The sequence below is a fragment of the Phyllostomus hastatus genome, unplaced genomic scaffold, assembly GCF_019186645.2.
Source record: "Phyllostomus hastatus isolate PE091 unplaced genomic scaffold, TTU_PhHast_1.1 phas_scaffold_39, whole genome shotgun sequence".
Lineage (NCBI taxonomy): Eukaryota > Metazoa > Chordata > Mammalia > Chiroptera > Phyllostomidae > Phyllostomus > Phyllostomus hastatus.
Window position 1 is genome coordinate 14,913,733 of NW_025334028.1, and position 23,989 is coordinate 14,937,721.

At 34.3% G+C, this 23,989-nt stretch overlaps 1 protein-coding gene across 6 annotated transcripts in view; it reads left to right on the top strand.

Moving 5' to 3' along the window:
- Window positions 1-23,989, top strand: part of CCSER1 (coiled-coil serine rich protein 1) — a 1,274,087-nt gene that overhangs the window by 674,879 nt on the left and 575,219 nt on the right. For 2 of the 6 annotated variants that reach the window (XM_045820202.1, XM_045820204.1), the window contains 2 exons: window positions 15,012-15,045; window positions 19,441-22,361. The exons of 3 other annotated variants lie outside the window; for them this stretch is intronic. In XM_045820202.1, coding sequence (XP_045676158.1) covers window positions 15,012-15,045; window positions 19,441-19,466 — 60 coding nt within the window. In that variant the 3' untranslated portion in view covers window positions 19,467-22,361. Of the gene's footprint in view, window positions 1-15,011; window positions 15,046-19,440; window positions 22,362-23,989 lie in introns of those variants that run through there. One more of the 6 variants, XM_045820203.1, reaches the window with a different exon arrangement.

Genomic DNA, 23,989 nt, shown 5'->3' on the forward strand with positions numbered 1-23,989 from the left:
GAATATAGATACAGAATGTAAGAGACCTGTAGCACTGTTAGGACTGCGAATGGAAGGAGTTGCTAACAAATGAACAGCACCTGCGGGGCACTGACTAGCTAACGCCCTCCTGTGTGATTTTCCTATTTCTATGTAACTTTTCATATTAGTGCTATTTAGTTCTCTAACCAAGTAACTAAAAATCTAAAATAAAGCCATGAACATAGGTAATCCTTATTATTAAATCCTCATTGTTAAATACTCACTATTACTAGCATTTTTCATATCTGACAATGAGAGCTTAATGTATTGTACTGGATTGAGTTATGTTAAAGAAGAATAATTTCTGGGTAGCGAGTCCTTCAAGGATCCCCTTGTACAAGTGTCTGTTATTATTGTGGTAGGTGTAAACATGGAATAACAATCTTTTCTAAACAGTTCATGTTCTCATTTCTTAGGGATGTATTCCAAGACACAATCATCAGAATCAGCAAATGTATTACTAAATATATGTATATAGAACTTTATGCTAGTAACTAGAGGTAACTGTAGTAATGAAGTTCAGAGCGTTTTGTATGGAAAAATCTGGATAGGAAAACATTTAAATAAGTTAGAAATAAGTAAACCATTTTAAAAGTGGTAAGTTGTGTGACTATTTGGAATATGTGATTCATCAGCAATGTAATTTTACATGACTAGAATATATTTTCTATACTTTTCAATATCTATTTATAAATAATTTTTCATATTTTATGTAATAAGAACCATTTATCCTTTAATTAATAATATTTTACTTGTATTTTCTCCAGAAATATAGTTTGACATTATTTAATTTTTCACAAATGTGATATACGTATCCACACAGAATATTAAACTTCTTTACAATATGCAATATTTGTCAGAAAAAATAATGAAAAATCTTGTAGAAATCTTGCATATTATGGATGATTTCTATACTATCTTCTTCCTTCCTAAAGCTGCCAAATATTAGCTATGTATTTTCCTTATTGATCATTACAAATCATGTTTCAGTGATAGGGATGTCAGAATGTAAGAGATACAAGTATGCATTAATATTATTTCCTTGGGAAGATAGCTGTTGCTACACATTCTACTTAAGATAAGACAAAGCATCCCCCCATAAGACATTCATATAATGAAAATTACTAAAAGAAATTTTTAAAAATCCACTACAGTGAGTAGGTTCAAAGGTGTGTCCAATAAACTACTCTATCCTGTAACCGATTTATCAAGAGACTTGAAACTATTGTTAATGCACAATGTGCTCTGATTTGTAGTGCATATGCAAGAATTATTTAAAAATAAATTTGGAGTGTCTCAGCAAAGGCCTGTAAACACAATAGTTCTTGTGATGAAGGAGATTTGTTAAATAAATGATGAATGTGTCTTAAATAATCAATGCCAATTTAACCTCTTTCACCTTCCCCTGTCAGCACAGGCTTAGTTTATTGAAAGATCAAAGAATAATTTCTTAGGTGTCACTTGTATTATTAAAACAGGATAGAAGATGAATAGATGTAGTCAAGTAGTAATGATGCCACTTACAAGATTGCATTAAGAGGTGGGGAATACTGTTCTGATTACATCAACTATATAAATAGATGCTTCAACATAGTGTATATGCTATCTCTCTGTATTTTATAATTTAAACTACTGCAATTAATATTTTGGGTTAAATAATTGAGAATGAACAGCCAAATGCTGCAGTGTAGATTTTATATTCTAACACTGAGAAAATTCAGGTATTTCTATTAATTTAACATCCTCATGGATAACTTTTTTTAACTGCCTTGTGATGTTCTGCAGAAGACCTGTCTTTTTCAATGTGACTAATTGACTGTGTGTACATTTTCTTTCAATGCGTGCCTGAACGTGGAACAGTCGCAGGGTCTCTACTTTACTATTTTAGGCAAAAGTATTAACATTTTTAAAAAGGTTCTTCTTTTAGTGAGTGTTTTATACTTAAATTTAATAAGAAGTGTTTATTAGTTTTGAACTTGCAATGTTTTATTTATATTTTCTTTAAGTTACTGAGTATATCAATATTAACTTATTAGTTATCATTGTTCATATAAATACCATTAGTGGTTTTCATTCATTTATTTGAAATTGACTAAATTACGGCATCACTTATATTCTGACTCAGTCACATATGAATGAAACATAAATCTATTTGGGAATATATGCTCCTACCACTGCGTGTTTTTTGAATATTTTAACACACTTTCTGAAAGGTGCGATTTACTTTATAAGTAAAGCTTTTTACTTATATGCTAGGAAAGTAATATTGCTAGCTGTATTACAAATGCACATTTTGAAAAACTGCTCAATGCAATTATCTATGCATTCTTAATTGGTGCCACTTTTCCTTAGATTTAATTTTGGAGGTCCTCCTGGCACAGTTAGTAGTGTGCAGGGAGTTCTAGCAAATATGAAAATATTTATCATGTAAGTAATAAGAATTATTAGTTTTTACTGTAATTGTTTTATTAGCTACTAGACAGTTATCCTGTTATGCTAATGTTTGTGCCAGCCTGTGGATTAAGCCCTAGTCTAAGAATTGAGTAACTATCAATTAGGCTCTCACCTACCTGCTGATAAACTAGTTTTAAAGCTTTCTATTTGGGATCCATTTTTGCTATCATTTTCTTTAACTCAGTACTTCTGATCATTCATCAAAATGCCGCAGCATTTAGTAGATGAAAGCGTTCCCCCACATGCTTTATTTATATTTATTTATGCCAGGTATTTCTATTTGTTTTTTACAAATTAAAAAATCAGGTTTAAAAATTGAATGATATATTTCAAGTTTTCTTTTGAACTACAATTTCTCATATTACATTAAGGATAAGTTCCACTGAGGACATTAATTAAAAGCAATTACAGGAAACATGATCATTTGCCACAGGCACTTATTAATATTTATTAGAGGAATCACAGGTCCTCCAGCAGTGAAGTTCTAAAGGCATCACTTTTGAAAATTCCTACATGAATTTATTCAACAGATACTACTAAGTGCTGCTGGAAGCCAGGCCTTCTTCCATGTGCTGGGGATGCATCCTTTAATCAAACAACAAATAGTCCCTCGTGGAACTTGCATTTTGTGGGGGAGAACTTACAATAAACAATAAATATTTAAAAAGTAAGTGAATTATGTACTACATTAGAAGGTGCTAAGCACCATGTTCAAAAGAAAAATAGCACAGGGAAGGAATGATTGTGAATGTTAAGGACGGGCGTCAAGGCTGTGATCAGAAATTTTAAACAAGGTGATCTAGGCAGGTCTGTGGGTGAGACATGAGATGTGAAGCTTGAAGAAGGTGAGATGAGAATCCCATTTAGTCAGAAATTTTTTTGTGATATGTGCTTTATGAAAACCCCTTGAAGATCTGCAGTCAGTAAGAACAAATTGCTTTACCTTGCCAGAGCCCTAGGTAAGAATAGTTGGCTTCATTTAGAGGCTGTGCAATATGGAAAAAAAAATGCATTCATTGCCATTGAACCCAAAATCAGACCCAATGCAGTAAGAAAGTTTTCACCAGGAAAACACCGCCTGAGCAAACTGCCCAATGAGGCCTCTCGAGCACACTCAGAATAAGCACTGCGGCGAGAACTGGGTCGGTCCAACTACACCACGTAAATTACATTTGCTTTCCTCTTTTTTGCATGTACCCTTTTTACCCCCTTCTCTTTCTGTGTGCCATTCATCTTCTAGAGTTGAATTTATATACTTTGAATGTATAATTAGGCTTCATTATATATCAGTACGCCCCATTTATCAAAAGCGTGCCAGTCAACAAAAAAATAGAAAGTACTCAATGATTACTTGGTGAAAAATAAATTAACTAAAAGGTTCTAATGTCACTTTTATGATACTAAAAATTTGTAATAAATCAGTGTGCATTATTTTACTTTATTTACAACAAAAGCTACAGAAATGCATATTGCTATCCTACCTTTTATTTTATATTATGTTGTTATATCTAACACACTCTGAAATGACTACTCTGTGCCTTTTAGAACAAATCATTAAATGCAGATTGGCATAGACAACCAGTAATTTTAAAACCTAAGTGTCAACATATAGTTGCCTTTACAGTATTGCATTGAATGCTTCTTTGTTAAATCCTGAATCTTTAGCTAGGAGCCAGAGGATTCCTGGAAAGCCTCCAGGTCTTTAATTCAGTTTTGACTACAAACAATTAGGTAACTGATAGTTCTCTTGTTAAGAGAATTTGTGGTTAAAAATTTTATGGGAGAAAAGCAAGACTAGGTATTTAGTAAAAAAGCTCTTGTAATTATACAGATATTCATTAAATGAAATAATAAAACACACACAAACTATTTTGTACAGCTTAAATTATGTAGGGAAGGAAAAATAACTTTCCCTCTATCCTTCTTGGTTCTTGACTGAGATCCTTCCCAATAAGAGACAGATTAATGGAGGAACCCCCCCCCCCCCACAGAAATTTAATAACATGTATACACATGGGAGATAACCAGGAAAACTGAGTAACTCCCCAAATGGCCCAATCCACCACTTTATAACCAGGAAAACTGAGTAACTCCCCAAATGGCCCAATCCACCACTTTAAATAGTATCTCCGACTAAAGACAAAAAAAAAAAAAAAAAAAAGAAGAAGAACAAAATGTGAGGGAGAAAGGAGACCAATATGGGAGGTTACCAGAAAAAACACAAGATTCTGGTTGTTATGCAGATTTAAATGGGTGCCTTTTCTATTGATAAGAGTTTCTAGAGATTAGTTATCTTGCTCTTTGTGGTACTGAAACAGAGACACCGTTAAGCATGGAGATTTCCCTTAAAAATATAAATGTCTCTTACAGATGATACCCTTCAAGCTTACCTTATATCTAAGTTTCTTAAAAACAGGCAGCTCAAGATAATTTACATGTCAAAGAGGACTATTTTGGGATGGCAAATTCTGTTCTCCTTCTCTGGCTTGTGTCTTCTGCTAATTAAAAGAACTGTTAACTATTTTAGGGAGAGGCATTAAAATATTAGATTATTAGTGTGTTGTTAAACAAAATCCAACCAAGTAAATTTGAAGATCTAACTGACTTTATTAAGCAATTCATGAATCTTACATCATTTCACCTAACAAATAAGCAGTCCAAAGGGGTTGTGAAAATGGAAGGGTTTTTTTTTTTTACCTTTTGCTTTTGCTTTTTTTAAATCAGAGAAAAGGTGGGGCTAGGAAGCTATTCAACAAAAGGAAATAAATGATTACTTTAAGACCCTGAGTACCACCTTTTGGGAGAAAGGTAAAAGCAAGAGGTTTTATCATGCAGATTGCTTCTTCTTTCTAAGGGGGTGGGAGGGGGCCCACAGGACAGATTACTTTATAGGTGTTGACTCAAAACTGGTTATTAATATGTTTCTAGGAGTGGTTGAAACAGCAATTAGGTGAGGTATGAAATCTAGGTTTGTTTATCAGAGGCTTTAGGACAGGTGACTCCATTTGGGGTCTGTGGCCATGTCCAGCAAGTATTTCAAAATAAAGTTGTAAGTGTTTTCATAATAAATGACTATGAAAAGCTAAAGGGAGATAAAAGGTTTATAAATGTTTGGCTTTGTACCAAGCAGGTGATGGAATGGAAATTCTCACAATATTGCATTACAGAAAGTTTCTAAAAGAGAACCACATGTAGCATTAACCTTGTGCTCTATAAAGTAAGAATACCAGGAAATGATACTTTTATGTGACACCACATTGTTAAGATGATAATTAGTACTTCAAACTTACAAAGCTGAATTACTTTGGAGAAAATTTATACCAGGAGAGTACATTTTACAATTCAGAATAAGTAAAGACTTCAGAATTGTTATTATTTTAAGGGTTTTATGCTTATAAATGAATGTATAGATATAGATTTAATCCATTGCATGAAAGGAAAACATTTTTAAGATACAGTCTAGTGTAAAGTAATTTTCAAAAAGAAAGTATTCTAAACAGGTTTGTCATTTTTTTTGCATTGCAAAGTATAACCTGATAATTGATGAATTGATTTTTTAAGCCTAAGAAAAAAACTAATGTAGAATTTGGAAATATAGTGTTTTTTAGCTTTTCAAATGTTAAGAAACGCTTAATATTGCTCCAGAAATGTGTACTTGGAAGTCTTTTTGAAAAGTTGCTACAAATCCTAATTGATTGTGAAAGGATTAACTTTTCTTCTTTGAGGGAAGGAACATCAGGAATCACTCACTCTTATGCCTTAATCAACAAGAAACTAAAAGGAACTTAACAAAAATCAATAAAATATTCAAAAATTACTTCTTTTAAAAGCTTTTCCCCACCTTGATTTTTTTAGTATGTTAAATATATAAACACTGAACCATTATCTATAAATACATTACATGTACTTAAACATATGTACTTATATATTTTGGCACTTCCAATATGAATATTATTTTACTGTAATATTAATACATAATTTTTATTTTATAACTTAAATTACTGAATATTATTCAGGCATGTAAATATTAAACATTGTTTTTACATTTTTTTTCTTGAAGAACTCCATTGTCATATGGCAAAATCCCCATAAAAGGGGATTTTGAAAAAATGTAACAAAACTGAATATGGTTGTTTTTCCTCTTCCAGCGGTGCTATCTCTATAAATCTACCCCAAACATGCATATTCACATATATGAAACAGCATCTCCAGAAGGTTTCCCTTAATGTGCATTATTTGTAAAAACTAACAATGAAAAACAACACAGGGGAATATAAGGGGACCAGATGGGGAAAAATACAATAAATATTAGATTTAAAAAAGAAGAAAAAAAACACAAATGTTCTTTAGTAGAGGGCCATTTGGTAATGGGTGCTATTCACAAAATGTAGGGCTGTGAAGCCTCCCAGATGAGGGTGATATCCATGTTCCAATATGACCTAAGTGCTAGACTACATTATTAAGTGCAACAATCAAGGTGTGAAGCAGTTATATAGTATTTCATTTTTTAAATATTTTGTGTATGTGCAGATAACAAAAAAAAATAAATGTCTTTACCCATAGGAGAAGCAAGAGAGAAGTATAGCATAGTACAGAAGATAAGACAGTGATTTAAAATTCTTTAAGTACATATTTTAATACAGTTTTCATGAGAAAAAGAACACTAAAGGATTAAAGTCGTCTTGAAATAGATAAACTTAATTCTACATCAAATTGGTATAAATAACCACAGGGGGGAAAAACAATTTTAAAGTGATTTGGCACCCTTTCTCTGGTTGTATATCTTTAGTTGGCTATAGCCTAAAGACAAAGAAAACTGCAAAAAAATCTAAAACTTGACTCACTGGTACAATTATATTGCTACTATAATAATTTTGAAGCTATTTATGTATAGTATAAAATTCAACTAATAATTCAGTAGACTTTACTAGTACTCAAGGTATTTCAGGAGGAGAGAAAAGAAATATAACTATAAACATTTAAAAAGGAAAAAGAAACCCTGTAATATAATATTCAGATTGAAACTATCAATATGAATTCATAATTTACTAAGAATATATTTAGCTCTGCCCAGTGAAAGAGTATACAGTGATAGTCAGAAACATCCAACCTGAGATGGCTCAAGCTGGTATACCTAACCTTCAGTATACAGTAAACACAGGATGTAAATGGATATGTAAAACAATGTCACAAGTTACCAATTAGACATGTTCCAAGTAAGCAGCATTCTGAAAGAAGCAACATGTACCCTTAAAAAAGAAAGTGCCATTAAAAATTGGGGGCTTATCATTATTAAAGAAATTAACAAGACATATGGCAAATGTAACATGTATATATAATTGTGTGTGTATATATGTTGGGAGGGAGAAGCAGCAAAAGCAACTATGACACTCTAAATCACTGAGTTTAGGTGATGGCTATGCAGATGTTAATAATATCAGTCTTTCTATTGTTTGGCATGCTTAGAAATTTTCCCAATAAGGGGAAAGTCTATTTCATGTTTTAAAAATTAGAAGCAAGATTTAAATAGCATTTAAATGCATGTGATAGGTGGTACAGGACTGAATCTTGAGTTGGGCAGTTCAGCCCAACAGTTCACCTGTACTTGAAGGATATTTGAGGACATTTGAATGACAGCTGTTAGATAACATGAAAATATATTGGCATGGAAGGATTGAAGTCATTAACTGGGGGGAAAGGCAGCAAGTAGAGTAACTTAAAAAAACAGGATATACTGTATGGTCTCATTTTGGTAAGGAAGAAAATGTGAAAATGAATACGCTAAAGTTGATAGGATCACCGCTGGTTGTTAGGAATATGACATTTTAAATCCTTATTTCTGCTTATCTCTTTTTCTCACATTTTGCAATGAACATATGTGCTTTTATAATAATGATGTTTGTAATTTTAGTGTAGAAATACATTATTTAAAAAAGCAAACTCCTCAACATTGCCATAAGGATATGAAATTATGTTTCTAGATTATATTTAATTTCAAGTACTACTTTCATAAAAAATAAAATAACCTGAAAAGTTTTGAGAAACAAAGACACTATTCTTCTAAAGATATAATTATTAAAATTGTAAATATTCAAACTTGGAGTTTTTTCCTAATTTGACAATATATTGAATACATTGTGTTTTAAAGCCTAAAATAATCTAATTTTAACTGATTTTCTTAATTTACAATATTCCCAGAGTTGTTAATTATAAAAAAATCAGAGAATTATATTTTTCAAATTATTGGTATGTCTACAGAGTGTTTACAGGGAGCCACTTATTATCATTAATTGAGCCTTAACGTTTCCTTGCAGATAGAGAAATGTTGAGGCTTTTATCCTTGCTCTTTGGCAAATCCTAGAATATTATAAACTTATATGGTAAGAGAAACATTAGTATTATATATTTTAGTGACATTTGTGTCTCTGAACATATTCAACCTATTATATTTTTCCCTTCATTTTATTAAATTTTCTAGAACAATAAAAGGTGGATCTGGATTAGAGTTTTATTAAAATATGAATGTCAGGAGGCTTAAAATACACTTGTCAAATGACAAACAGTACAACTTAGTGATGGGTATCATACCCTTTATTCAAAAGAAAATAATAATCCATGGATTGTGGAGTGCAGTGCCTCATAGCAGTGAAAACAGCACCAAGGAACTTTGAACAAAAGTGAGCTTTATGGAGAATTAAAAGCAGCAATGTGATCAGAGCAGGATTGACTAGAAGCTGGGGGATTACCTGCTAAGGCTAACAGACAGATTGTAGGCCCTGTTTTCTAGTGTAAAGTGAGCTAGCTAAAGCTGAGTGATTGTGGTTAGTATGGGTTAGATTCCCTAAATAGTGAGGTGTTTCCCATAAATGTGGGCTGACTTAACTTTAGGTTCGTAAGGTGGCTTAGGCCACTGAGGCAACCTCCATTTTATCAATGAATCCTGATATCAGTTGCCCCCTTCGGACCAATACTGTCAGTAGTACTGAGTTGTAGTTAGAGTATTGATTAAAATTTAAGGTCCTAGTACCATTCTAAGCTACCACTTTTTGTTCATGTTGGAGGCAGGTTGTATCTCTGACTGGAAATCATAGGTTAGGATATTGAGGTCTCTGCCTCTGAGTTGTCTTTATCCTTTTTAGCATTTGAGGCAAAGGGAGATCATTGTCTGTTTCCAGCAGCTGTATGCATGCATTTAAAGCCTTTAAGTGAACGCAGTGCACCAGGAAGACTATTAGAAGAACTCTCCTCAGGATAATACCCAACAATCAGAGGGCACTCTGAAGCCACAGTCCCACCTATCCAGACCAACAATGATCAAATTGATCCAAGAAAGGCCCCACTGAAGGAGTCACTTACTTAAGCCAGATGGCTTGTTCTGTGATCCTAATGTAGCTGAGTCTTAACTTTCCCAAAAGTGTTAATCCAACTGCAGCAAGTGGTGTTGGCCACAATGTAGATGCCTCCTTGCTGTGCTAAAGGATAATCAAGGGCTATCCTACTATCAAGGACAATTTTCCTCAAAGATTCTAAGGATTTTTGTTGGGAAGCTATTGCTATAGCAGTAGATTCTGCCATATCTTCAAGAATTAAGGAGAGGTTCCGGATCATAGCTTCATTTGCACTTACACCTAACCGGGGGAGTAGGGATCTGCCAAAGGAAGTGAATCGTGAATCATAATGCCTCATGGTAATTCCTGTTTTGTTCAATAATGTAAATTGAAGGGAATTGACTACTGAGAAGTCTGTTTGATTGTGGAATGTTAGAAGTACAATTAGATAATGCAAATGACACTCTCTTGTTAAGCATTAGCCATCTGGGCATCCATAGATAGACCTGAGAAGAATATTTTCCCTTAAAAACGCTACAGACAAAAATCAACCCTGCTGGAGCACACGCTGCTCCCATTAAAGTAGTGTTATTAATGGACTCATCGACAGGGGTTTTTTCAGTTAAGCATGGATCTGTGAGGTTTCATCACATTTGGGAAGATAATTTTCTATTCTAAAATAAATGTACTAAACTCTTTGCCAAGGCAGGTAGTTGCAGAAAAAGTTGCATATCTAGGCCAGGGGCAGTTTGTATTTAATCATAAGAACATGGCCGTGAGAATGTTTTTAAAGTTATTCTCGTCTGTCTGAGTTCATATGATAATGACAAGGGAGAGATTAAAGTAAGGCACAGGGAGTTTTGACTGTCAAAGTCAGACTTTTAAGTAACTTCTAAGGGTATTTGATTGTAGTTTATGGTGACATTAGGAATGGAGGAAAAAATGGTCACAGGGAGGACCAGGATGTTTTTAACATCATGGAAAGATCAGAGTTTTTTATGACAAATCCTGTAATCTGAAAGGATATCCCCATCAGTGGTGTCCTGGGGGAGGTACACATAACATCATTATCTTTCCTAGCCAGTGCCAATGTAAAGGTAAGAAAAAGAAAAAGGAAGTGTTTTATGTTTGAGGTTGAAGTATGAAGTTATGATTTGACATCTTGGGTGGAAATAGTCTATGTGGACTGAAGGCTAGTGGCCAGAGCTCAAGTCCATGAAGCAGGTTGTGCCCTCTTCATTTGAGACATGTGGGGCCAGGGTCTGATGCCTTGAAGTTCAGCAGCTGTGTTGGTAGTGAGGTGCACTTGATAGAGTTCCTTCCACCGAGGTACAAAGGCAGACTTGTTTTATGTCTCTTTCATGAGACCCAAGTTTCAGGTTGTGGGGAGGAAAGTTAATGGACTCTGGGTTGGGAAAGTCTTCCTCAACCTGTTGGAAATGCACCTTTAGAGATCTGCAATAATGTACCATTTTGGTATAAATGAGAGGAATGTCAATATGAGGTTTGACCAGAAGTGACACCAGTCTCCCTGTGATAATTTCATAAGAAGTTAACTTGTAATTTCCATTTGATGTTCTCCCTATAGTACATAGGGCTAGAGGAAGATTTTTAGGCCATGGGAATTCTGTGGAGTCTGAAAACTTTGATAGTTCAAGTTTGACCATGCCCTTATTTTTTTTTAAACTTTATTTGCTGATTGAAGAAGGTTGGGGCAATGGCAATGCCACCCGATATGGAGACTCTTGTTGATGGCCTGCACAATTTGTCCGGTGAAAAAAGATCCTTTAGTCACTGGAAATTTATCTAGGTATATCTCAAGTTGAGATAACATGTTCTATTTTTTTTGGTGGGGGGCAACAGAAAGGGCATCAGTCTTTCTATAGGGAAAGGCCTCAATCCATCCAGAAAATAAGCAATCAGTAACTAGTACAGATTGATAGCCTTGTGCCAGAGCAATTGAATGACATCCAGTTGCATGTTCAAATGGTTTCATCAGTGATGGAGTTGTTCCCCTGAAACTTGGATAGCTTACTGGGGTTATGAATTTGACAGGTCTTATACCAATTAATTACTTTAGTTGCAGTCTTACAGCAATTTCCCTACCAATATCATATTTTTTTCTGTTCTTTGGTGTGTCGTGGGGCATAAGGTATGGAGTAGGGACACCTTGAGTGACTCTGGGAGAGCCAGGTACTTCCTGACTCTCCAAGGCTTGGAGGTCTCATGGAATTTACAACCCTTTGTTTTCTAGTATTGCTGTTTCCTTGGAGGAGAAGTAATTTGTTGTGAAATGATGACCTGTGATGTGAGAAGTTGAGTAAGAAAATTAATGGGCCTCTGAACTATGTAGTGGATTTTATCAATCTCAGGATCCAGTGGCTTTGGCATGAAACTCTGCCAATACATTTTCCTGATTCTGGGACTTAGGTCCTTTAGTGTGAGTCTCAATCTTAATTATATTGTATTTTAAAGGGAAGTAAACTGACAGAGAGAAGTTCTTCTGTTTGTACCAAATTTTAATAGGAGTGCTGCTTGAAGTTAGAAAACCTCTTGGTTCTTATAGCATTCCAAAATCAGGTACCATGCTAAAAGCATAGTGCTGTTCGTGTCAGTGTTAACTGATTTTTCTTGAATGATTATGCATGCTTTGGTCAAGGCAAATAATTCCACCTGTTGTGCTGAACTACATTGTGGGAGAGATCTGCATTCAGTTAACTCATGGTTAGTAATGACTGTGTAATCAATTTAATATTTCCCCTGCTTATTTCAGACCTGTACACATATACAATTAAGTCTGGATTATATGGGAGTATATGCTTTGAATCTAGGCATGGGTAACTGATTGGAAAATACCTGCCTCATAGCCATGTTCCTCTTACCTGATAAAGGAAGTAAAGTAATGGGATTAAGGTTGCATTTAAGATGTATGTTAGATGGAGATAAAAGTAGATCACAAGTGAAGAGCCTACTTGAGGAAAGGTGTTGAGTTGGAGCTGAGCTTAGAAGACTCTGAACAGCTAAAGTGTTTGGAGATACACATAATTTCCTAAGGTCAGATATGCTGAGACTTATGCTAATTTAGCTGCAGCTGTGACTTCTTTAAGACAGTTTGTATAAAACTCTAGCTAGTGAGTCTAACTGCATGCTATGTTATGAGCTAGGTCTCATTCTTTCACTTTGGTCTTGTGTTAAAACTCCTAAAGCCTGATTATTCCTATCATGGAGGAATAAGGTAAAAAACTGGTCATAGCACCCCAATGTTCATAGCAGCACAATTTACAATAGCCAAGTGCTGGAGGCAACCTAGGTGCCCATCAGTAAATGAGTGGATCAAAAAACTATGGTACTTTTACACAATGGAATTCTATGCAGCAGAAAGAAAGAAGGAGCTCCTACCCTTTGCAACAGCATGGATGGAACTGGGAAGCACTTATTATACTAAGTGAAATAAGCCAGGTGATGAAAAACAAATACCATATGATCTCATCTTTAACAGGAACCTAAACAACAAAACAAACAAACAAGCAAAATATAACCAAAGACACTGAAATAGAGAACAGGCTGACAGTGACCAGAGGGGAGAGGGGAGAAAGGAAGGGAATTTCAGGGGAAAAGGGGAAGGGTTTACAGGAACAAGTATAAAGGACAATGGACAAAAACTAGGGGAGGTGGAAATGAGAGGGAGGTGGGGAGGGCTGGTGGGGTGGGCTGGGATGGGAGTAAAAGGCAGAAAACTGTACTCGAACAACAATTAAAATTTAAAAAAAAAAAGAAGGAAAAAAAACTGATCATAGTTGGGTAGGCCAAAAGCCAGGGGATTTTGGAGGGCTTTTTTAAGGTCAATAAGTGCTTGTTCATGCTTCTCTTTTCCATGGTACAGTTTCGGTGTGGAGGTTTTGATGAGTCCATAAAAGAGGGAAGCTTCCGAAGGAATCCAAAGCTGGCAATATCCTGCCAGGCCTAAAAGCTCTCTAAGGATGTGTGTGTGTGTGTGTGTGTGTGTGTGTGCATGTGTGTGCATGTGTGTGTGAGAGATTTTAGAAAGTTTTGTATTAATTGCATGCACTTTGGAAAAAGTATCTCCTAAACACTTAAATCACATTCTAAACACTAAACAACCTGTTTGCAAAACTGACATTTTTCCTTTGTGACCTTTGCCAACTATTAGAGTAAATAAAGGGTGGGACAAAGTATGTTGACAGTTATTCATATGGAAAGTAATACAATAGTTAATAGATAATAGTGTGAGAATAAACTCTGTAAACCTACTTTTGCCCCACCCTCTACTGAGTCTAAATTAGAGGTTTCTTGAGTAGAAGAATATAGCAACAGGTCATCACATACTATAAAAATGAGGACCCCTGTTGGAATCATAGGGTGGTAGATATGGATAGAGGGCTTAGGAAAATTATGCAGGAACTTCAGTAAATTCCTAAGGCATTATGGCCCAAGTATATTGCTGATTGTTCCATGTAAATAAATATTGTCTATTTGGAACCACAGGGATGTTAAAGAAAGTTGCACATAAGTTTACCACTGTGAATCATTTAGGATCTCTTGGGAATTGTGATAACAAGGTATTTGGGTTGGGTTTAGAAAATGAGGAATCACAACTTCATTTATTGCCCCTAGATCACGGACAACTCATAATCCTTGCCCTTTCAGCTTTTTCATTGGAAGAATGGGAGTGTTACAAGGCTTAGTTGGTGCAAGGGGAAAATAACCCTTGGAAATTAAATATTTTATAATGAAGATGAACCTGTGCATAGCTTCTTATTTTAATGGATGTTGAAGCAATTTAGGCAAAAGTTTGGTTGAGTGTGTTTGGACTTCTATGTGTTCAGCATTCTTGGTTCTTCACTATCTATTACTACAGTTACCCGAGAGTCTAGGGAGCTTCAAGTAACTCTAGTCTCATAGGGTGAGTCATCTTCAATACCTTCTATAACAAATTGTAGGCACATAATAATTCTGATTCAGGTTGGTCAGAGAGTTTGAGGGTTTTTTTTCCATCAGAAGTGAAATTTGTGCCCTTGTAATTTAGATAAAAGGTCTTGGCTGATTAAATCCAAAGGGGTTGAATCACAGAGTAGAAAGGTACGCAGGAGGTTGGTCCTAGGGTCAGTCATCTGGGCCAGCTTGGTGGGTAGGCTCCTTGTGTCTTATTTGAATATCCCACTATTTTATATTGTTTTTATTTTTCAGAATGGCTGCTTTAAAATGCTGGGGCTTAGCATAGGTAAGGCCAATCCTGTATCTACTAAAGTTGTACATGTTTTGTCATTTATTTTGATTTGAATTTTTCTGTGTTCATTTAGAGGGACTATAGAAAGCAGCTTTTGTGTATGTCCCTAGGAGCCCCTTCACTGAGGTCATTCACTTCTAAAGTATGGAAGATGTATGCAACATATGTTTCTTTGGGACAGTTTTTTTTTCTCCAATATCCTATCTCTTCAAATATGTGACATGGGGCTAAGGGCCAGGCTTGTTTAGGTCTGGTCTCTTGAAGTTTAAAATATTAAGGTGGCTTGTCTGTTGACTGAGGCCCTTAGAGCTGGAGGGCCATGGGTTTGGTGGCTTTTCTTTTCTAATTTTAAAGTATATTTAAAGTGTTCAGCCAGAATACAAACTCCATCAGTATTCATGACTCCCCATTCTGGTCTGTTCAGCCGGTCATACTAGAAGGATCTGGGAAGAAGTAATGCAGAAAAAGGGGCATGAGGACAAATTGATTTGGGGAAGTTGTTTCAGTAAAACCTGAGTATCTCAGAAATAAAGATTCAAATCTAGTTCTAAAATCTGCTACTGATTCATCCTTTTTTTTTTTTCATTTGCAAGATTGAACTAGAGTTCTGTTTGTTCTTAGTGCGAATATTCTGGGAACAGCCCTTAAAAAATCTTGAGCCATTTTACAGGCTCATCTAGCATCTCTGGCAGCGGCTTGGGCTTCTGATTGCAGTTCCCCTTTAGATTTCATCTAGCTTGACTCTCTTCATTTCTGGGACCTGGAACGATGTACAGCAATAAGCATTGATCAGGATTCTAAATTCCTTTGTAAATTTTTTGAGGATCCTCCTTTGGTTTCAGGAAGTCTTTTACTGTGATTCGTAGTTTAGCCTTGGTCCATGGCATAAAAGTGGCTTGGATTGGGGAATAAATTTAGGGGCATCCTTGTCTTTATTAGGATTTTCTGTTGGCCGAGTTTTAAAAGAGAATTGATGCCCTGGCCAGGTGGTTCAGTTGGTTGGAATATCATCCTGTACACCAAAAGGTTGTGAGTTTGATTGCCAGTCAGGGTACATACCTAAATTGTGGGGTTAATCCCCAGCTGAGGCATGTATGGGAGGCAAACTATAGATGTTTCTCTTTGAGATTGATGTTTTTCTCTCTCTTTCTCCCTTTCTGTCTAAAAATATCAATAAAAATATATTTTCAGGTGAGGATAAAAAAAGGGAATTGAGTGAAAAGATATTCAGAATGGAAAGGAAACTCCAACAGTGAGTTGAGAATCTCAGGGTAGTTAAGAAGGGAAGTGAAAGAATGAGGTACAGTTGGAATTAGAGTTGGTATGCATAGTGCCTTTTCTGATTTTTTCAATTTATGTTGTTTTAACTGTGGAGTGGCTTTTTGCAATGATTGTTTAAAAGACACAATTTTTGATTTAGAAGCTTACGCTTCACCATACTAATCAAAGAAAGTAGCCCAATCTTTTTGTTTAGTGTTTTAGTCTCTACCTTCAAAGGCTCTTCATAAGTATATAATATCCCCTATGTTATAAAAGCCCCAAAATGGCCACTGTAACTCTAAATTATCTTTGGTTATTTCTTGGCAGTGTTTTAGGAATGTAAAGTGGTTTACACCTTAATTCTTTATCATAAAAAGGGCAAGAACCCAGACACTATGTCCCTGTTTTCTTTAGAGTGAGAGGTAACCATTGTTGTTGTTGTTGTTGTTGTTAAAATAATATTTTCTAATTCAAAAAGATTTACCACTTCTGGCTGCCTGTGCACAGTTCCTGAGACCTGTAGGTCTCATTGTGAAAATCTGGGATCTCTCACACCCTGATTTTCTAGTAGGCAGGATCAGGACAAAAAACCTTGAAGAGCTCAGGATGCAAAATAAGTGGAGCTCAATCTGAGAGAAGCTTATGGGAGGTCCTAGAAAGGCAGCAGATCTAAAGAGTTCTGTGGGTGCCTTACCCTGTGTCTTGGATGCCATTCCCAGAATCTTCAGCAGGTTTCTTCAGATTCCATCCTCACCACAAATCTGGTCAATGACAAAAGCATAGAATTTAGTGATGAGTTTGATGTCCTTCACTGAAAGGAAATCATCCACGGATTGTGGAGTGCGGTGCCTCTCAAGCAGTGGAGCTCTCTCCCTAAGGCATTCTGGACAAGAGCAAGTTCTGTAGAGCATTAGAAGCAGCAACTCAAAATGGATCATGACTGGCTGGGAAGTCCTGTGTTTTAGGGTAAGGTGAGGGAGCTAAAGCTAGTTGAATTGTGATTGAATACATTAGGTTTTCTAACCAGTGAGGTGTTTCTCACAAGTGTGGGCTGACTTAAGTCTAGGTTTGTGATGTGGGTCAGGCCACTAGAGCAATCTATATTTTGTGGAAGGCAGAATTCCAGATTTCTCAAATACATAAAAAATATAAAAAAATATTCCCTGTCTTTGCACACTGACTCAGCTAGCATTTAGGGAGCAGGTCTGAACACTGGGCATATTTTAAATATTTGGTAGTCTTAGTGATTCCACGGACTTTTCTCATAAATGTTCGGTTGGCAAATACATAGCTGCACCTATCTATACTGTACAGCTATAGCCCTGTGGTTACTTTTGTCATGAGATATTTTACCTTTTCATTTATACAATCATTTAAAAAAAATAGGGGTATTCCAGGCACTGTGTTTTTAACAGTGAGTGATAGAGAAGTTCCCTTTCTTTATAAACTTTATATTTTAGTGGATGAAGACAGACAGTAAATTAGAAATGAGAGCACCAAACAAGAGAATTCACAGTGATAAGGCCCATGGTGGAAATAAGCAGAAAGATGAGATAAAGAGATGAATCAGGTGAAGAGGAGATCCTGTGCTTAGAAAAGACTCATCAGGGAAGACTGTTCTGAGGATGTTGCCCTTGAGCTGTAACTTGAGAGATGGGTCAACTGTTAACAAAACTGGAACAAGCATCTTGACAGAGGAAATCATATTATGAAGAATAGTTACCTTCTAAGACTGTTTGCTGCTTTAGGACTTCACATTTTGGGGGGTCTTGTCTTCCTACTTACAGGGCTATACACATTCTAATCTATGTAGCACCACAAACAGATTTACAAAGATAAAGCAAAAAATAAATAAATAAATAAATAAATAAATAAATAAATAAATAAATAAATAAAACCACACACAAAGCTTACGTTGTGTTATATTTAAAACTCTCTCTCAATAGCTCACTAGGCTTAAATGATAAAATTCACATTCCTCAAAGCAGCATCCACAGCTAGTAAAATTATACCTTTACCTATTTATTCAAGTTTAGCTCCTAGTTTTCCTAAACATAAACCTTTTATTCCACTTAAATTACTCCAACATACATTGCTCTATCTTGTCCCTATTGTTTACTATTTTGGCTTGTTTTGTTGTTTTAACCATTTTATCTGGAATAACCCCTCCCCTATAACAGGTCTCTCCTTTTGGGCCATGGTCCAATATCATATTCTTGATTTGACCACCCAAATTGGAAGTAATCTTTTATATCATAGAGCTTCTTCAGCACTTCTCATTGTTCTGTATACCCTGCTTCTTGTAGTGGTCAGTAGTTTTATGCATATAGATGTGTAAAAATACTTGTATGTGTTCACATGTCCTATACACTTACATATAAAAATCATCTTGTAATATGATCTTTTCTATATTTATATCCATATATCAAACTAAAGGAGGTATTTATATCTCTCCAACTAAATTCAACCTTACTTTGGGTCAGGTACCATATTCTACACTTCTTGGACCCTGTATTTATTTTTATCCATATTATTTAAACAAAGGAGCTCCTTTTATTTTTAAGATGAAAGGCTTTGAGATGTTTTAGTTTCACATTACTTAAAACTGCAGTAAAATATAGAAATTTAGTAATAATCACTGCAGATTGACAAAATTCTGTTGGAGCAGTGTGTTTAGGACCTTGGATTTTAACTAAAAGGGGTTTACAGCAGTGCCAGGAGAGCCTTGGGAGACTTACTTACTACTCAATCATTCATTTTTCTGAAGTTTTCTATTCGAAGAATACAAAGAGGAAAGAGTGGAGTAGAACTCTTATTTTGTAATCTACTTTACAAAATCAAGGAAAGAATAAAATTTAGCTTATTGATCTTCCCTCTTTAATTCCCTCTTGTATTTAATAGTAGGGCATAGTTAATTTGAAGTTGGGAACCTGTAAGCATTATTAATATAAATATTTTAGTAAATTTTAATAGTTTTGACTTAGAAAATCATAAATACAACAGTTTTATGTTGGTCTGTGTTTTTTATTTAAGTGTTCAAGCATTTTATATGTTCACATTAAATTTCATTTCATTTTGTTTTACTAATTTGATGTCATTCATTCATTTTTTTGTTTTCTTCTTTTCAAGGCCCTGTGGAATCCTACATGCACTGAAGGTTTATTTAAACCAGTACCTATTTCAACCTAGCTTAAATCAATATTTGACCATAGGAATGTATCAAGAATTGGTGACATATTAAATGTTGAATATGATCAACTTTCCATTATTACATGTTAGTTATTTTTCAGAGTATGTAAAACAGAAATGTTTCCATTCCAAATATGCATTTTTTGCATTTTTACAAATTGTATAAAATATTTATAGAAGTTTCAACTAACACATCCCTACCTTATTCTTATTGTACTTTTAAAACAAAAATAGACTTTTATTTTACAATTATTTCTATGTGCGACTATTCTGAAATGTAATATTCCACTTGGCAGTATATATTTTTTGTTCAAGTTTCTCATCCATATGATTTGTCTCTGTGGTTGTAGTCTTCATTTAATTTTACCACATCTTCTATGTACATTGGGTAAGTTTATAAAAATGCTTCAAGTTTCTCCCATCCAAGTGCTACAGTTTCTACTGAAGAACTGAATGGTCTCTATTTTCTCTTGTACTGAGATAAAAAGATGAAAGCAATATGTCTTCAAATGGAATAATGAAGAGGTACATTCTAACTACAGAAAATCAAAAACCTATATCGCTAAACAAGTGAAGAAACTTTTTTGGATGTGAATCTTACATTCAGGGAAGTTTCTTGAATGTGTCAATGAATGAAAGCCTATCTCCTGGACTTGCCACCTCCACCTGATTTTGGCTTGTGTCTGTTTGCTGACTTTCTATAATAGTTCACTTTGATTATCAAGTGGCTAGGAGGCAACAAGGCACCCTTGAATGTGGTGGTTTATTGCAGGGATGAGTGATGGAACCCAGAGAGTGGCTCAGTGTTGTGGGCGGGGTTCAGGGGAACAGAACAGTTGCAGAGCTGAGAAGAGAAGCAATGAAATAATCATGGTCAATGGTAGCATCATTCAGAAATATGTTATAAAATTTCTTGAATTATTTGAACTACTATGTAACATATAATGTGCATGATCAAATGCTGGGTTTAAACTACAGTATTAAAATCAAATTATAATTATTTATTTACATAAAAACATTCTACACCTCCTTGTTGACTTTGCCACTTAAAGCAGCACCTTTTATGATTCCAGATTCAAAACCTGTTTCTGTAACAGTTTTCTAGAGGTTATTCTTCTATCCTATCCCTTTCTCTTTCTTTTTATTGTTCTATTTTATATTTGAAACCTTTAAATGTAGACAGTATAACAACCCCCATCACCTACAATAAAGAACTTGCCTGGTAAGATTTTTATCAACTGGAAAAGTAAATATCGTTTTGAAGAAGAAAGATTTCAATTAAAGATATTTTGACTAAGATACAAAGAAAAAAAACCCTTTGTATTAGCAAATAGATTAAGTCAATAAAGAAAGGTACTTTTTGCCTCAAAAGCAATGTAGCAGAAGCTATCAATACAGACTACAAACAAAACAAAACAAACAAAAAAAAGATACCTACTTCAAATGGTACAATTCTATGATTTCTCTTTAACACCAGTAAGACATTTCAGTGCTGCCTGCTTGGAAAACAGGTTAATTTTATTTTCATGGAGAAACATATTTGGATTTTCTCACAATCTTTATTATGTAATCTGTCCATTTGCCATAAAATGTTTTGTATTTATTGATTACATTAAAAGTGAATTAAAATCAGGGATAAACATGGGGTGTTGTTATTGTTTTTAGAGAAGTGTGTGAGAACCATTGTCATTGCTGTACTATATCTCAGGGTGTAATAAAACTAAGGTTGATAATTATTCCCCAAAGAAGAAGGAAGATGCATCAAAGTGCATCTGCCTGTTGCAAATAGTGCAACCTCAGTATTTACTGCTGACAGGAAACACTGTGTGCTTTACAATTATGCCTGAATATTTATGCTTGACAATCATCAGCTGAAAATAAGAGGTGGGAAAAGCTTAACTATATTCATTTTCCAAATAAGAAAAGCAGAGTTTGAAGAGGTTGAGTGACTTTCTCAAGAGACTTTCTAACAGGTGTCAGAGCCATAGACTGTGCTCAGGTATTCCAAATCAAAGGTCAGGATTTTGTTTGTTTTCCTGATTTCAGAATGCTCATGGATTGCATGAATGTAAACCTCAATATGACAAATTATAGATGTATTCAATATTACATGTGCAAATATATAGGTAACTATATACTGTATATGTGTTATATTATTAAAACTTGAATTTCTCTAAATCTATGTATGGGTCAGAAATAATTTTGATGATTTATCATGTTAATGGTTAACTAAGATATGTAATATATAAGCTAAGGAAATAATTTTATGATACTAAGAAATATTTATTTAAATATAGAGAAGTTCTAAGAAGGAAAACCTGGACACCTTTGCTAGATATTTTTACAGTTGTTAACACATATTTTTATCTATATTTAAAATGATTCTGAAAATTTAATTTGTAGTTCCCTGAAATATATGCATGTTAAATGTTTTTATTTAGCATATTTTAAAAATATAAGCAACTTATTCTTCTTGGTTAAAATTATGACATATGCTTGTTTTAAAAGATTTTTGATAATTCTAAAATAACATTTATTGTGCACATATGGATTTTATTATGACACATGAAAACTTCCTTGCTAAACTGTTCAAAATTATATAATTTTGCATAACTACCTAAATTTGATATTGTTTTAAACATTGTTTATGTAGAAAACAAAATGTACTTCCTTTCCCACACTTAATTGGATGCTAGCAATGTCCAAACTGGAAGCAGGAATGTCCAAATTTAACAAAGGGATGCTTTTCATGTTTTGTATTTTGTGCCTATTTGTCCTTATAGGACTTTCTAAATATAGTTCCAGCCTATCTTAATTTTTCATGTCTAATCAGTCTTTCTAAAAATAAAAAATAAAAAATTTCTCTCTTCCTTGGTGCCTTTTGGTAACAGCAATCACCATTATGATATACTGGAACCATTTAAAGAAAACTGTTAATAGTATTTCATATATTTTCAAACAAACCAATTTCTTCTGATATATATAGTTGAGAGATGCCCACATGTCAAAGGTAGGTTGACATATGTATCTTCCATTGAAAAGAACTGATGTTCTTGACATTAATAAGCACAGGGAACTGTTAGATTGTCCTATGCCTGTTGAGTATCTGAATTTGCATAATACATTTATACCATTAATTGTTATGGAGTAAGGTAGGCTGTAAAATGGGGGAAAAAGAAATATAAGCACCTTATTTTTTAACCCCAAATCAAACATTGAGTACATCTACTGGGTATTCTCTTACCTTTACTGTGTGAAAACTTTTCTCTGCTTCCCTGTTTTCCTGTTGAGTGCTGTATATTGATGCTCATAGAGGAGGTTTATGAAGAGGAGGCTCCAATGATAATAAGATACTTTTTGGTGACTGTTCCTAACACTTGAAAGCTATTCATTGCATCTTTGATTTATAAACATTGTGGTCAGAGCACACACATGTATGAAATGACGAATGCATGCTGAATGAATTCCGATGGAGAAAAACAAGGATTGCAGCAAGGGTAAAGTCATTGTTGCCATACTTCCCTCTAAGATTTAGTTTAGTGTTTTTGTTTTTTTTTAGTTTTTAATATTTAAAGAACTGTAAGTCTCAAGAAATAAAGGAAGTGTTCCTGCACCCTGTAAGGAAGAATAGCAGGTAGCTTGAACTTTGATAAACAATCTGAAGGTGTACAGACTAATATATTTTGAATATTATGATCAGGGAGAATGAATAAATGTATATTGCCTTTCTACTCAGGCCCTTCATAGAAGTTTCTTCTTCATAAGGCACAAGGATTTCTGACCTGGAAAAAGATTTATGTGTACTTTTTTATTTATTTATTTATTTATTTTTTACTAACAGAAGCAGAGGAACTTGAGAGAACATATAACTTCATTTGGAAATAAATGTGCCACACAGATACTAATTGTCTACATATTATGGTGTGTACATGCTATTAAAATATCCTTAAATTAGGACTCTTCTTCAAGCAAATACTATTAGTTTATTTTCCTGGAGATCCCATTTTCATGTCAGTCAGTAGGATTAGGTGATGTTCACCTGCTCTGTTTCCACCATTCACTTGAGAATGATAGTCTATTGAAATGGAATGGTAATCCTAATGTCCAAATTTTTTTTTAATTTTCTTCAATTGTAAGTAAAATGATGGTGTATGAGAAAAATCTTTTCTGACCCAAGATTGCAGTTATTTTCGTCTTCTCTATTTCAAATCTTTCAAAATACACTTTGAGGCCAAAGGTAGAATATTGCTTTTCTTGGAGTCTTTAAATTTTTGTTTTTTTCACTTAAAGTAGGATTTCTGGAATTGAAGTTTTTGAAGGTCAAGAATGTTGTGATTCAACTGTGGAAAGATTTTCTGGATGTATATAGTACACTACATAGGAGAAGAGCCAGTTCTTTAAATGTTATCGTTTTAAAAAAATAATAAATTGATAATATTTAAAACTATATAATATTTAAAATTATAAATATATATAATATATTGTTTTC